This window comes from Pelophylax lessonae, assembly GCF_965119305.1.
Source record: "Pelophylax lessonae genome assembly, chromosome: 5".
NCBI lineage: Eukaryota > Metazoa > Chordata > Amphibia > Anura > Ranidae > Pelophylax > Pelophylax lessonae.
The window spans coordinates 393,731,997-393,746,325 of NC_138772.1; the positions used below are offsets into that span (position 1 = coordinate 393,731,997).

Here is a 14,329-nt window from a genome sequence, read left to right on the forward strand (position 1 = left end):
TAGGCAGGAGACCATAAATCCAACATTTTCAAAAGTTTGGTGGATGAAGATTATCCAGGCACCATAGCCCTTTAAATGAGTGAAGATGGGCAGCAGAACAGGTAGGTAAGAAAATATTTTCTTTTTGCAGATGCAGTACTATAAGTAAGCTATCAGCATAGGCAAAACATGCTACATTTTCAGATGAAAATATCATGGGGTCAGTTTATAAATGTTTTCACACAACTTTTCATCCAAGATTAAGAGCCGGTTCACATTAGCGCGACACGACTCCTTACTACTTTGGGGGCGACTTGTGCATTACATTGCACCACGACTTCCGAGCGACTTGCAGGGACTTCACATAATGGAAGCCTATGCAAGTCGCTCCGAGGTCGCCCCGAAATAGTACAGGACCCTTTTTCTAAGTCGGAGCGACTTGTGTCGCTCCTATTAGAACGGGTCCTGTAGCGGTCAATGGACCACGAGGGAGCGTGACTTGTCAGGCTGACAAGTCGCCTGACAAGTCTCGCTAATGTGAACCGGCTCTTCCACATTTGTTAACTTGATTTTATTGGAAAACTGTGTGAATCTTGGCCGAAAGTTGTGAGAAAACATTTTAAATAGATAGTGTTTGCAAACCTTTATTAGACACTCCTTACACTTATTCCACTTGTTCTGCGCAGAGCTGGTTAACATATACTAGAAGCCTTAAACCTCAGCAGTCCTCTTTTGACTTGAGTGTATTTCCCTTGTTTCCACTCTCCCATGAATATCTTATCAGGCTATATTTATAAGACACTTTCTTTTTATAACAACCATTCTTAAAATGCATCATTTTAAGGAAGCAGTCTGTTGAATTATTTAAGGACATATGCAGAAAGCACTTTACAATCTATTTTTACTATTTGTATAGTGCTGCAATCGCATCAGTCAGCAGTGAAGTAGTACATTTGTGTAGATGCTATATCTAGGAACACAAATTCTAAAGGCACGGTATGAATGATTTCTTTACATCAGCCACTGGGTGTCACTGTTGTCTTTTATTCAGTTTTATCACAGCACTAATAAATTATGTCATGAGCAGGTCTCTGCTTCCTACTGTTGATCTTTAAATGGTATTGAAATGCTTTGCTATAACTGGTAGCTGAACATTTTTTTCTCAAGTAAATACTTTTGTTTATCTCTAGATATAACTACTTATCCACACAGGAAATAAAACAACTTCCTATACCAGATTTGGCCGCTCAGAACTGCCTTGTGATTACCTGGGTGACTAACAGGCAGAAGCACTTAAGGTTTGTAAAGGAGGAGCTCTACCCACATTGGTCAGTCAGAACTCTTGCAGAATGGCACTGGGTGAAGGTAGGTTAAGTGTATTTGTCATAAAACAATATACTGTATGGGTTTTATTTTTGTAATTCTTTTATTTACCCATAAGTTGCATTATACAAACCAAGACAGAGGTATTGCATGATACAATTCTGTAAGTAGGCTGATAGAATAAACCTCATCAGAACTAGGAAAACAGCTCAACAAATTGGATCATCTAAAATATGAGTTCCAAGTTGGACAAATGTAAACGAAACTTAGAGGGTGCAGTGGTAGATATCTCCAAAGTTCCCAACCTATATAAAAGAGCCTAAACTTAGTAATGCATCCTTGTGGAATATAAAGTGAGAAATGCCGGGGTCAGGAGGGATCCCCCAGTGACCAATATAACCCAATAAGGGTGCAAATACTAAAAGACAGGATCGGGTACATAATAACAGCAAAGAAACTGCAAAGGAGAAGTTTCTAAGCTAAATGGGAAAATAAATATAGGGAGAACAACAGGAGAAGAGAGGGGAATGGGAAAGGCGGGACAGAGAAAGAAAAGAAGCAAGCGCAGAAGGGAGAGATAAGGGCACATGCCAGGCCGCTGTGTGGGCGGTGTGTGCTCGGAAGCTTGTCTCTGATAGCCTGTGAATGCGCTCCCGGGGACAGGAGGCTACACTGATCGCTGGGGATCGGCTAGGGGCAGCTGTGGTCACCTCTGAGCACCGATCCTGTATTTGGTCTGAATGCTTACCCCGGGATTGAGGGAATCTGGAGCTGAGGATCGTATATTTATTGGATCAATATGCCTATGTGACCCCCTATAATCAAGGGGTCATATACTTCTGGTAAGAAGTACCTTGTAAGAACACTGGGTGAAAGTGTGGAGGTGGAGGCTCTATAACATTCTATCAAGTCTATGCTTTTATCATATTTATTGTCGCTGCCTTTATGGACTTTTTATTGATATTAAGCAATTTCAGAGACTTTTTAAACTCCTCTATATCCATATTGATATTTATATTTGCACTAGCACTTTATTTATCATATGTCACATGTTGAGCGCATTATATCTACCTTTTAAAACTGTCACAGCTTTTTGTTTGCAGCTCATAGTGGGGAAGAAATTCCTCAAAAAAAAACTAATTTATTGTGTTTTCACGTTTCACTAGTATTTATGTGGCTACCCAGCCTTATCACATAATTATTCCTTTGCGCAGTTTCCTTTGGTTTTCACCAATTTTTTTACAAAATGTAAACGAAACTTAGAGGGTGCAGTGGTTGGTAGACATCTCCAAAGTTCCCAACCTATATAGAAGAGCCTAAACTTAGTAATGCATCCTTGTGGAATATAAAGTGAGAAATTCCGGGGTCAGGAGGGATCCCCCAGTGACCAATATAACCCAATAAGGGTGCAAATACTAAAAGACAGGATCGGGTACATAATAACAGCAAAGAAACTGCAAAGGAGAAGTTTCTAAGCTAAATGGGAAAATAAATATAGGGAGAACAACAGGAGAAGAGAGGGGAATGGGAAAGGCGGGACAGAGAAAGAAAGGAAGCAAGCGCAGAAGGGAGAGATAAGGGCACATGCCCTAGAACAGGAGGAAAAGTGAAAAGAATGAAAAGAAGCCAAAGAGAGACACTGAGAACCAGAAAAGTGAAATTGTCTGACCCAGAGCCTTGTAAAAAGTCCCCAGAATATCGTCCGGGTTGCGAGACCTCCTGCAGATATGCATCCATGAAAACAAAATATTGCCATGGTCTCCAAGTGTCATGAAAGGACTCCAACCAGCTTCAGAGGGTAGCCGTAAGGTCTTCCATGTTCTTAAGTTCATTGATTTTAGAGAACCAGAGAGACTTAGAGAGAGGGTGCACAGACCTCCAACACAAGGGAATAAACATCTTTGCTGCATTTAGTAGCTGAATGGATAGGGAGGTCCACAATATGAATTGTTTTAAAGTTCAACTTAAAGTAATGTTTTTGCTTTTACTTATTAAAAAAACAAATCAGAGTAATCCCAGTTTTGCAGAATCTTAGATGAATTGGGAAAAGCTGGTTAGATCACTGACCATGCTGCATGTTCCCAAGGTGGGCTTTGTGTGCTCAGCTGAAGAAAGCATCCATTTCCGAGTGCTGTAGAGGTCCCAGAATGACTCTCAGCTCTTCAGTGAAGTCCAGCCAAAGGGCCCTGCCAGGGTCAAAAGAGGTGTACTACAAATATGCATGTCTGTCTGTCTGTCTGTCTGTCTATCTATTTTATTCTATCGATTCTTCTAATCTATTGATTCTATCTAGTCTGTCTATCGTATCTCTGGTAAACTCCCTTAAATGTGGTGGCTGCATTAGTTTTCTTTTTAAGCATTCTTTATTTTATTTTCACCTGGTGATTCTGACAGTAAGTCTGTTGTCCTTAAAAATGAAATCTAATGCTGCCACTATATCTAAGAACTGGTAAGCTGTAATATGTATATTTTTTGGCTTTGGGTTGATTACCACTTTAAAGGTTAAGTTTGTCTTTGTATGTGATATCGAACAAAGGGGCCTCAGTAATTCAAAAAACATCTTTCAGTGCAGAAAAATTTAGCTTATTTTAGATGATAAGTAGGCCAAGTGTGGCTTTCACTGAAGCCTGGCCAAAAAGTTTTCAGTCTGTGACATCCTTTGCATCTTTCAATAAATCTAGCATGTCAGATCTGTTTGGCATGCCCCCGTTTTCTCAAATCATCTTACAGGGCAGAATTGAGAGAAGGATCCTCCCACCTAGAAGCTGGGAATACATCATTCACCATTATAAAAAAGACCAACATACCCCTAAGTCTGTTTTTTTTTTTTTTTTTTTGTTTCCTTTGGCTGAACAGGAGCCTCATTCGTTTGTCATTTTATCTATGCCAGGGGTCTTCAAACTATGGCCCTCCAGCTGTTCAGGAACTACAATTCCCATCATGCCTAGTTCTGTCTGTGAATGTCAGAGTTTTACAATGCCTCATGGGATGTGTAGTTCTCCAACAGCTGGAGGGCCGTAGTTTGAGGATCCCTGCTTTAGGCCATTGTGCAAGTTGCGGGGGCCTCCATGTTTGTGCTTCCCTGTGATTCCAGGGAAAGTGGCCTTGGAGGGATTACATATCAGGGTTTCTTCTGGGCTACTTTTGTTTGTATACTAGTTGTGGAACATTCCTTCTCCATTACCCTATTTGTGTTCTCCAAAGTTCCTTCTCTGCTAGGGGAGAAGCAACTATCCCCATGGTCGAGAGGCTCTAGTTGAGCCCTCCCTTACTCATATTTAGTCAGGCTCGAAGTCCTCCCCTGTGTTTCTTCACGTAAAATGCAGCCTGCTCTGCTGCAGGTCCCCCTGAGCCATCAGCAATATGGTGGGTGTGTTAAAATACCCTGGTGCTAGCATCCACAGACACCAGAGTGGACACACAAATAAGTGGGGAATGGAGCAGTTGGTGGACCTGGATCTTCACAGGAGTGTTACAACAGACTTTTTTTTTTTTTTTACATAGTAGGTGAGGTTGAATAAAGACAATAGTCCATCCAGTTCAACCTGTGTAGGTGTGTGTGGCTGTAATCATCTCGCATACCCCTGAATGTTCTGTTTCTTGAGATGTACGTCTAGAAGTCTTTTGAAAGCCACCATATTACCTGCAGAAACCACCTCTTGTGGTAGAGAATTCCACAATCTTGTAGCCCTAACAGTAAAGAACCCCCCACGTTGCCTGAGGTTAAAACGCTTCTCCTCTAATCGCATTTGTATGCCCCCAAGTCCTCATGCAATCCCTGCGACTGAACAGCTTTTCTTCTAAGCCTAGATCCCCATTGAGATATTTAAAAATTGCTATCATGTCCTCCCTCAGGCGTCTCTTCTCCAGGGAGAATAAATCAAGCGATTGCAGACGCTCCTCATAATCAAGGTCCTCCAATTCCCTAATTAGTTTAGTTGCCCTTCTCTGGACCCTCTCCAGCTCCAACACATCCCTTCTGAGGACTGGTGACCAGAACTGGACAGCATACTCCAGATGCGGTCGGACCAGAGTTTTATAAACAGGACTTCATCCTGTTCCCAATGCTACACTATGCAGTTTAATTCCACCATGACACCTGCTATGAATCTGGCAGATTGCTCCAAAGTAGGTTGGTTGGAGTTTATTTCTTACAGCTCTCTTTCCCAATATACCCATACTATGGGGAGGCACAGTGTGGGACACCCATGGAGTAGGTCCTCTCTTTGGGTGTTTGCATGCCTCTTACAAGTGCAGGGTAAATGTGCTTTTTTTCCCTGTTTACCATTGGTGTGGCAAGTTGGAGACCAAAGTTGCAGAGCAAAGTGCCAGCAGATGAGTTAAACAGAACTTGCAACCTGTTAACTCTTTTCTAAATGTATGTTACACTTGTACAGTAGTAAGGCTACTGGGGCCTGCTTACTATATTTTTACCATCGATTACACGCTCCCTTTTCTTTTTTTTTCAGTAAGATGGCTCTTTACATGAAGATGATTGGTCACTATACTATTTTATAGTGTCTATGTTCTATACAATTGTATACAGTTGTGCTCATAAGTTTACATACCCTGGCATAATTTATAAATTCTTGGCCATTTTTGCAGAGAATATGAATGATAACCCAAAAACTTTTCTTTCACTCATGGTTAGTGTTTGGCTGAAGCCATTTATTATCAATCAACTGTGTTTACTCTTTTTAAATCATAATCACAACAGAAACTACCCAAATGACCCTGATCTTAATACCATGTATTGCCCCCTTTAACATCAACGACAGCTTGAAGTCTTTTGTGGTATTTGTGGATGAGGCTCTTTATCTTCTCAGATGGTAAAGCTGCCCATTCTTCCTGGCAAAAAGCCTTCACTCCCTGTAAATTCTTGGGCTGTCCTGCATGAACTGCACGTTTGAGATCTCCCCAGAGTGGCTCAATGATATGGAGGTCAGGAGACTGAGATAGCCACTCCAAAACCTTCACTTTATTCTGCTGTAGCCAATGACAGGTCGACTTGGCCTTGTGTTTAGGATTATTGTCATGTTGGAATGTCCAAGTACGTCCCATGCACAACTTCTGGGCTGATGAATGCAAATTTTCCTCCAGTATTACTATTTTTTGATAACATACTGCATTCATCTTGCTCACACATCCCCAAAATATCAGCGATCCACCTCCATGTTTCACAGTAGGAATGGTGTACCTTTCATCATAGGCCTTGTTGACTCCTCTCCAAATGTAGCGTTTATGCTTGTGGCCAAAAAGCTCAATTTTGGACTCCAAATGATTTTGTGCCAGAAGGTTTGAGGCTTGTCTCTGTGCTGTTTGGCGTATTTCAAGCAGGATACTTTGTGGCATTTGTGTAGTAATGGCTTTCTTCTGGCGACTTGACCATGCAGCCCATCTTTCTTCAAGTCTCTCATTGTGCATCTTGAAACAGCCACATCACATGTTTTCAGAGAGTCCTGTATTTCACCTGAAGTTATTTGTGCATTTTTCTTTGCATCCCGAACAATTTTCCTGGCAGTTGTGGCTGAAATTTTAGTTTGTCTACCTGACCGTGGTTTGGTTTCAAAAGAACCCCTCATTTTCCACTTCTTGATTAGAGTTTGAACACTGCTGATTGGCATTCTCAATTCCTTGGATATCTTTTTATATCCCTTTCCTGTTTTATACAATTCAACTACCTTTTCCCGCAGATCCTCTGACAATTCTTTTGCCATCCCCATGACTCAGAACTCAGAAGCGTCAGTGCAGCACTGGATGAAAGATGCAAGGGTCTGTCAGGAGTCCAGAAACTCATTGACATTTTGGACACACACAGTAATTACAAGCAAACAGAGAACAGGTGAGGATGGTTACCTTTTAAAGCGGTTGTAGCCTAAAAAAAAAAAAAACTCTGCAGGACAAAGGCATAATGAGCTAGTATGCATCGCATACTAGCTCATTATGAAATACTTACCTTAGAACAAAGCCCCGACCTGGTCGCCCGGACACCGCTGAGGCAGTTGACATCTTCCCTTGGTGTCCGGGTTGGCGGCTCCGACGCTGTGAGTGGCTGGAGCCACGGCGACGTGCGCGGGAGTTCACTTTCCGGCAACGAGCCGGACCTGCAGAGCGCATGCGCCGCTGGTGTCAGCGGCTGCATGCAGTCCGAATATCTCCTAAACCGTGCAGGTTTAACAGATATTATTTTTACCTACAGGTAAGCCTTATTATAGGCTTACCTGTAATAAAAAGTTAAAAAGCAGGTATTCTACCACTTTAATAGCCATTCAAACCCCTTTATGTCAACTTGTGTGCATGTTATCAGGCCAAAATCACCAGGGTATGTAAACTTTTGATCAGGGTCATTTGGGTAGTTTCTGTTGTCATTATGATTCAAAAGAGTAAACAGTTGATTGAAAATAAATGGCTTCAGCCAAACACTAACCATGAGTGAAAAGAAAAGTTTTTGTGTTATCATTCATATTCTTGGAAAAATGGCCAAGAAACCATAAATTATGCCAAGGTATGTAAACGTATGAGCACAACTGTATACCAGGCCTCATTGCTGCTGAGGCAACCAGGTCATTCACACAAAACGTACCCTGCAGCACATATTTTGTATGGGGTTATGGCCAGTATATTAGCCTGTGTATATATCATTATTTGCTATCTTTTTGTACCTTATACTTGGTTTATGTTATGTTATGGTATGTATCTTTTTTTTGTCCTTCGCAATAGAACATGGTGTAACAAGTCAATATGAATGTTTTTTTCTGTTACTGCTACAGGTGCACTTTCCTTAACCACTTCAATACAGGGCACTTTCCTCCCTTCCTGCCCAGGCCAATTTTCCCCTTTTAGCGCTGTTGCATTTTGAATGTCATGTCATGCAACACTGTACCTACACCAAATTTATGTAATTTTCCCCCCACAAATAGAGCTTTATTTTGGTGGTATTTGATCACCTCTGGGTTTTTTCCTTTTTGCTAAACAAATAAAAAAGACCAAAAAGTTTGAAAAAAAAAAAAAAAATGTTTTTTTGTTTGTTATACAATTTTGTAAATAAATACGTTTTTCCTGCACTGATGAGCACTGATGAGACTGCACTGACAAGCACTGATAGGTGGCACTGATAGGTGGCACTGATAGGCGGCACTGATAGGCGGCACTGATAGGCGGCACTGATAGGCGGCACTGATAGGCGGCACTGATAGGCGGCACTGATATGTGGCACTGATAGGTAGCACAGATATGCAGGATTGGTGGGCACTGATAGGCGGCACTGCTAGGCACTGATAGGCAGCATTGATGGGCACTGATAGATGGCACTGACGGGCACTGATAGGCGGCACTGACGGGCGGCACTGAAGGGCACTGATGGGCACTGATAGGCGGCACTGGTGGGCAATAATGGGCACTGGTGGGTGACACTGAAATCTGGCAATGATGGGCACTTGTGGGCAGCACTGATAGGGGGCTCCCTGAGCCTTGATTGCCATCCCTGGTGGCCATAGTGGGCATCCCTGGGGTCATGGGTGGGCATCCCTGGTGGTTCTAGTGGCATCCCCCCGAGGGTCTGCACTGGTAATCAATGATCTGATTACCAGTGCCGACCCCACACCCCCCCCCCCCTGATCGGTGCTCCTTTACTCGTGCCTGTCAGGCACGAACTAAGGAAAGCCGATCAACGGCTGTTCCTGTTTACTATGTGACCAGCTGTGATTGGACACGGCTGATCACATGGTAAAGAGCCTACGTCAGAGGCTCTTTACCGAGATCGGAGATGCAGGGTGTCAGGCTGACACCTCGCATCACCGATCGCCGCTCTGCGCGCCCCCGGGTTGTATGACGTCCGGTCAGGATAATACAACCACATTCCCGCCGTCAATCTGTTATAGGGCGGGCGGGAAGTGGTTAAAGTATTACTAAAAGCACAACAGTAAAATCAGTCTGTATATGCAGTAAAACATACTTGTTATACTCACCGCGGAACCTAAGAGGTTAATCTGCATTGTGTAAAAAATCAGTTTGATCTTGTCTTCTGTGATCCTCCCTTCTACAGTCCCCAAACCATCTCCTGATTGTACAGAGCCTTGGGGGCACTCTACACATGCTCAGTTTGATGGGTATTGCTATAGAGTTTTTTTTTTTCTTCTTAAAGTGCATGTGATCAGCACAGGGCCAATCAGCACTGTACAGACAGAGGGTCAGGGGTTCTGCAGCCTCATAGGACAATCGGGGTCGGGTGAAAACTCCTCTTACAAGCTTTAATCAGTGCTTTACTGGACACTGATAGAAGTCACAATACTGCTATTTACTGCTAATGAGAAAATGTATTTAGCTGTTTATATTTACTAAAATAATTGCATTTCCATGTTCTGTGTACTGTGGGAGACCAGATTTAGTGAATGCAGGGTCCTGGGTTTAGTAACACTTTAAGTAGTTGTAGCACTGCCCCCGCAGGAACTGCTGAGTATTGTCTTGATGGGCTCCCCTTGTTACCAGCACACAGTTGCCTTTAGATAAAGTCCCTGAATCCCTCCTTGCTCCTAATGGCTCACCAGACAAATGAACAGTCTAGGGGTTTTTGTTTTTTTGATTATTTGTAATTGGGATAGGAAGGAAATAGTGGGATACTCCAACTGAACTATTCACATTGTTTGAGGACTTCTATCTTCAGGACTTTCTTGGTAATTAGGAACAGCCAGGCTGGTAATCCACACTGTCACAAGATGGGGTTAAGTCTCTTGCTCTCTTCACTCTCTGACAAGACAACTTACCGAACAATAGCTTATATTCAGGACACTCTCACCAGCATCCATTTTCCATTGATAACCGTCCACTGACTATCCTACGATCAGGGGTGGCCCCCCTTCAGGTCAGGCCCCTTGACACAAGATTCTGTACTCGCTGTACTGCAGAGACAGATCCTCCAATGTCTCTCCTCAGTCAGCTTCTGTGGACCTCTGGGTTCAGCTCCTCACTGCTACTCTTCAAGCTCTCAGGACGACCCCCTGGGGCCACATGACACCTCTACAGAGGAGGGGGCGGCAGCCGCCCCCTCCCTCCGGGACTCCGCTATCCAGCCGAAAGACCTCGAGCACATGTGCTCCTGCCTTTTATACAGTATCCCAACATGCACCGAGGCGACTTTCCCTCTGCCAATAATCAGGACTGTATCAAAAGCCTATACTTTCTCAATAGGAGGGTGCTACATAGTGAACTACACATCTCTACTCACACCAGTATCACAACAAGCCCCAGGGTCCTGGAGGAGACTCAGACTTCAAACACCAAACAGGGCACCTGACATTTGCATTCAGATGTTGGGATAGAGATATTGCATAATCAAGCATGTACAATCTGATTGTCCTTACCTTTTGCTCATATGCAGTTTATATTTAACTATGCTTTGTTGTGACAGCGCCGTAAATCGCTCAATATGTTCTGTTGTTGCTGTCTAATACTAACTGCCTCCTAGGAAGAAAATAGGAAAGTCCCAACTTGGTTCCCCAGAGAAAAATACAGTGGCCAGAGCTAAGCCCATGAAACTTTCAGAGAATTTTACTTCTGGGTTTTTCTTCTCAAGGTTTTTCCTGAATTCCCCATTACTTCCTGTACTGACCCAAAGGTCTGTGTGTGTGTGTGTGTGTGTGTGTGTGTGGGGGGGGGGGGGGAGCCAGCATTTCCTTAAAACCCTTTATATTTGAAGAGCTCCTTGGGAATTGCTATGCTGCATTGCTAGTGCAAGACTCCTCATGCGATACTTCCAGTCAACATGGATCTAACCAGAGCCGAGTCCTACACCCCTAAGTACCAACGCATGGGTTAGTGACTGATTGGCAATTTCTGAGTATGTTTTTTCTAAAGGGATCAGTGGGATCATCTTTTCACCCCCTTTGTATAAACAAAGGCTTTATTCATTTAAACCATGCTCCAAGTAACTGTGTTAGAACATCAGAAGTTTCTGTGGAAGTCATTGTTGACCTAATATGGAATCCTTAGATACGGTTTTTTCTGCCCCCCCAGTCTTAATAGTTCTTACAATAGTTTACCTTAAGTCAGGGCTTAGTAATTGGTGTTTATTTCCGTATTCTTAAACCGTTCTAAGGATAGAAAGCAATGTCTCCTTGCTTGCTTTCGCTGGTTGGTCTCCCGTTGTATGGTGCCTGCATGGTTCTAGTGTCTGACACTTGTCAAGCCAAGCAGCATTACAGCAATGATCTTTTTAGGCCATTTTTAAGGGTGGCATTCTGACTACCATTGTGGAGGTTGTATTGTTCCTACTGTCTTCCAGTGTTTGTGGGGCATTTTTCCCATTGCCCGTACATGAATTGATTTCAGTAAAGGGTTCCTGAAACCTAAGTTTCATTAGGGGTTCCTTGGAGTTTAAAATGTCAAGAACAGCTGCGCATAGTTTAAGTAGAATCTCTCAGTAGATTTAGAGGTGATATAATAGAGGTACAAGCCTTTGTTTAATGTGGAAAGCTGGCTGAGACTCCTTGCGGCTTCCCACTGCACATGTGCGAGCTGCGCTGTGCTTTGATTGGTCTTGCAGCCTTCTGCAACCTGTGACATGTCCCACAAGGCTGCAGGCAAGGAGGGGTGGGAGGGGGTCAAACTTCTGTTCTGATCACCCAGGAAAAGAAAGTGGAAGCATGTACCTATCAAAACTAGGTTCCCTCTACCTCCCCCCCCCCTCCCCCCCAAAAAAAAAAAAAAAATGCATCAAATGTGATAGAGGAGGGAGGTGAGAAGGATGGCTTTTGTTTTTGTTCCAGAATTTGATGCATACATCCTAAAGTAACAAGAGAAGACCCAGACTACTGATGCAAAAATAGTAGCAGTCTTCCATGTCTATTGAACGTATTGTTTAAAGTGGGAGTAAACTCCCATCTCTGTCTTTTACCTCTAGGTAAGTCTCTAATAAGGCTTACCTATAGGTACTGTAAATTAGGGATCGACCGATTATCGGGGGCCGATATTCACTTTTTGATGTATCGGTATCGGTCACAAACTTGCCAGTATTGCTTCAAGTGGCTGTTGCCAGAGTGATGCCTGCAGCTACAGGCATCACCTCGGTACTGTTTTTTAGAGCCTATGGTCGGCTTTCTTGTAATAACAACCGATGTGGCTAATCAACTTGGCTAATAACAGCTCAGCTGGTATTACAAGCAGCTCCGCCTGGGTCTTCTATTCCACCGGGAGGCCCGAGCGATCAGCCAGAATGTCGGCTGGCCGGCCGGCCGAAGACCCAAACAAAGCTTTAGATGTCACAACATCACTTCCGGTTACTGAAGCCTTAAAGGCGCCAGATTTAAAAAAAAAAATGAAAGTATTCAAAACAGCCAAACTTGGCGTTTTGAATGCTTTTAAGTGCAGAGGAGGGGTTTGGGGTCTTATAGATTCTATTATAAAGAGTACCTGTCACTGCCTATTACTGTCACAAGGGATTTTTATATTAAAAGGATAGTGTAAAAATAAAAACTTTAAATGTACGGAAAATCGGCACATAATATTGGCTATCGGCCTGAAGGGTGGCTGGAAAATTGGTATTGATATCCGTCGATCACTGCTGTAACTATCTCCTAAACGTGCACCGTTTAGAGCAATGATAAGAGCAATGGTCTCTTCCTTGGTGTTGAACTTTTTTTGGGATTTTTTAATGCTTTCATAACAGTACAAGCCTAAACAAAGACTAGGTAGGCAGTTTGAAAACTTTTCTGATTGTTGTTACCCTATGGACAGTAGCAACTATTATGTAATTTCTTAATCTGAAGGCCGATTTGTCTTAATGTGGGCTGATTTATATATGGGCCTTTTTAAATGTTTTGTAGCCTTTTCCAGCTTTATATATATATATATATATATATATATATATATATATATACAGTCAGGTCCATAAATATTGGGACATCGACACAATTCTAATCTTTTTGGCTCTATACACCCCCATCATGGATTTGAAATAAAACAAACAAAATGTTCTTTAACTGTAGACTTTCAGCTTTAATTTGAGGGTATTTACATCCAAATCAGGTGAATGGTGTAGGAATTACAACAGTTTGTATATGTGACTCCCACTTTTTAAGGGACCAAAAGTAATTGGACAGATTAACAATCATAAATCAAACTTTCACTTTTTAATACTTGGTTGCAAATCCTTTGCAGTCAATTACAGCCTGAAGTCTGGAATGCATAGACATCACCAGACACGGGGTTTCATCCCTGGTGATGCTCTGCCAGGCCTCTACTGCAACTGTATTCAGTTCCTGCTTGTTCTTGGGGCATTTTCCCTTCAGTTTTGTTTTCAGCAAGTGAAATGCATGCTCAATCGGATTCAGGTCAGGTGATTGACGTGGCCATTACATAACATTCCACTTCTTTCCCTTAAAAAAACTCTTTGGTTGCTTTCGCAGTATGCTTCGGGTCATTGTCCATCTGTATTGTGAAGCGCCGTCCAATGAGTTCTGAAGCATTTGGCTGAATATGAGCAGATAATATTGCCCGAAACACTTCAGAATTCATCCTGCTGCTTTTGTCAGCAGTCACATCATCAATAAATACAAGAGAACCAGTTCCATTGGCAGCCATACATGCCCGCGCCATGACACTACCACCACCATGCTTCACTGATGAGGTGGTATGCTTTGGTTCACGAGCAGTTCCTTTCCTTCTCAATATTCTTCTCTTCCCATCACTCTGGTACAAGTTGATCTTGGTCTCATCTGTCCATAGGATGTTGTTCCAGAACTGTGAATGCTTTTTTAGATGTTGTTTGGCAAACTCTAATCTGGCCTTCCTGTGTTTGAGGCTCACCAATGGTTTACATCTTGTGGGGAACCCTCTGTATTCACTCTGGTGAAGTCTTCTCTTGATTGTTGACTTTGACACACATACCCCTACCTTCTGGAGAGTGTTCTTGATCTGGCCAACTGTTGTGAAGGGTGTTTTCTTTACCAGGGAAAGAATTCTTCGTCATCCACCACAGTTGTTTTCTGTGGTCTTCCGGGTCTTTTGGTGTTGCTGAGCTCACCGGTGCATT

General features: G+C 42.8%; 2 protein-coding genes across 2 annotated transcripts in view; one reads left to right on the forward strand and one right to left on the reverse strand.

Annotated features, from left to right (window-relative positions):
• Positions 1-14,329, reverse strand: part of SMCHD1 (structural maintenance of chromosomes flexible hinge domain containing 1) — a 1,054,086-nt gene that overhangs the window by 883,788 nt on the left and 155,969 nt on the right. The gene's annotated exons all lie outside the window — the stretch shown is intronic.
• Positions 1-14,329, forward strand: part of METTL4 (methyltransferase 4, N6-adenosine) — a 276,066-nt gene that overhangs the window by 76,987 nt on the left and 184,750 nt on the right. Inside the window, exon 5 of the mRNA XM_082259554.1 lies at positions 1,170-1,344. Within this exon, the coding sequence (XP_082115680.1) occupies positions 1,170-1,344 (175 nt within the window). The remainder of the gene's footprint in view (positions 1-1,169; positions 1,345-14,329) is intronic.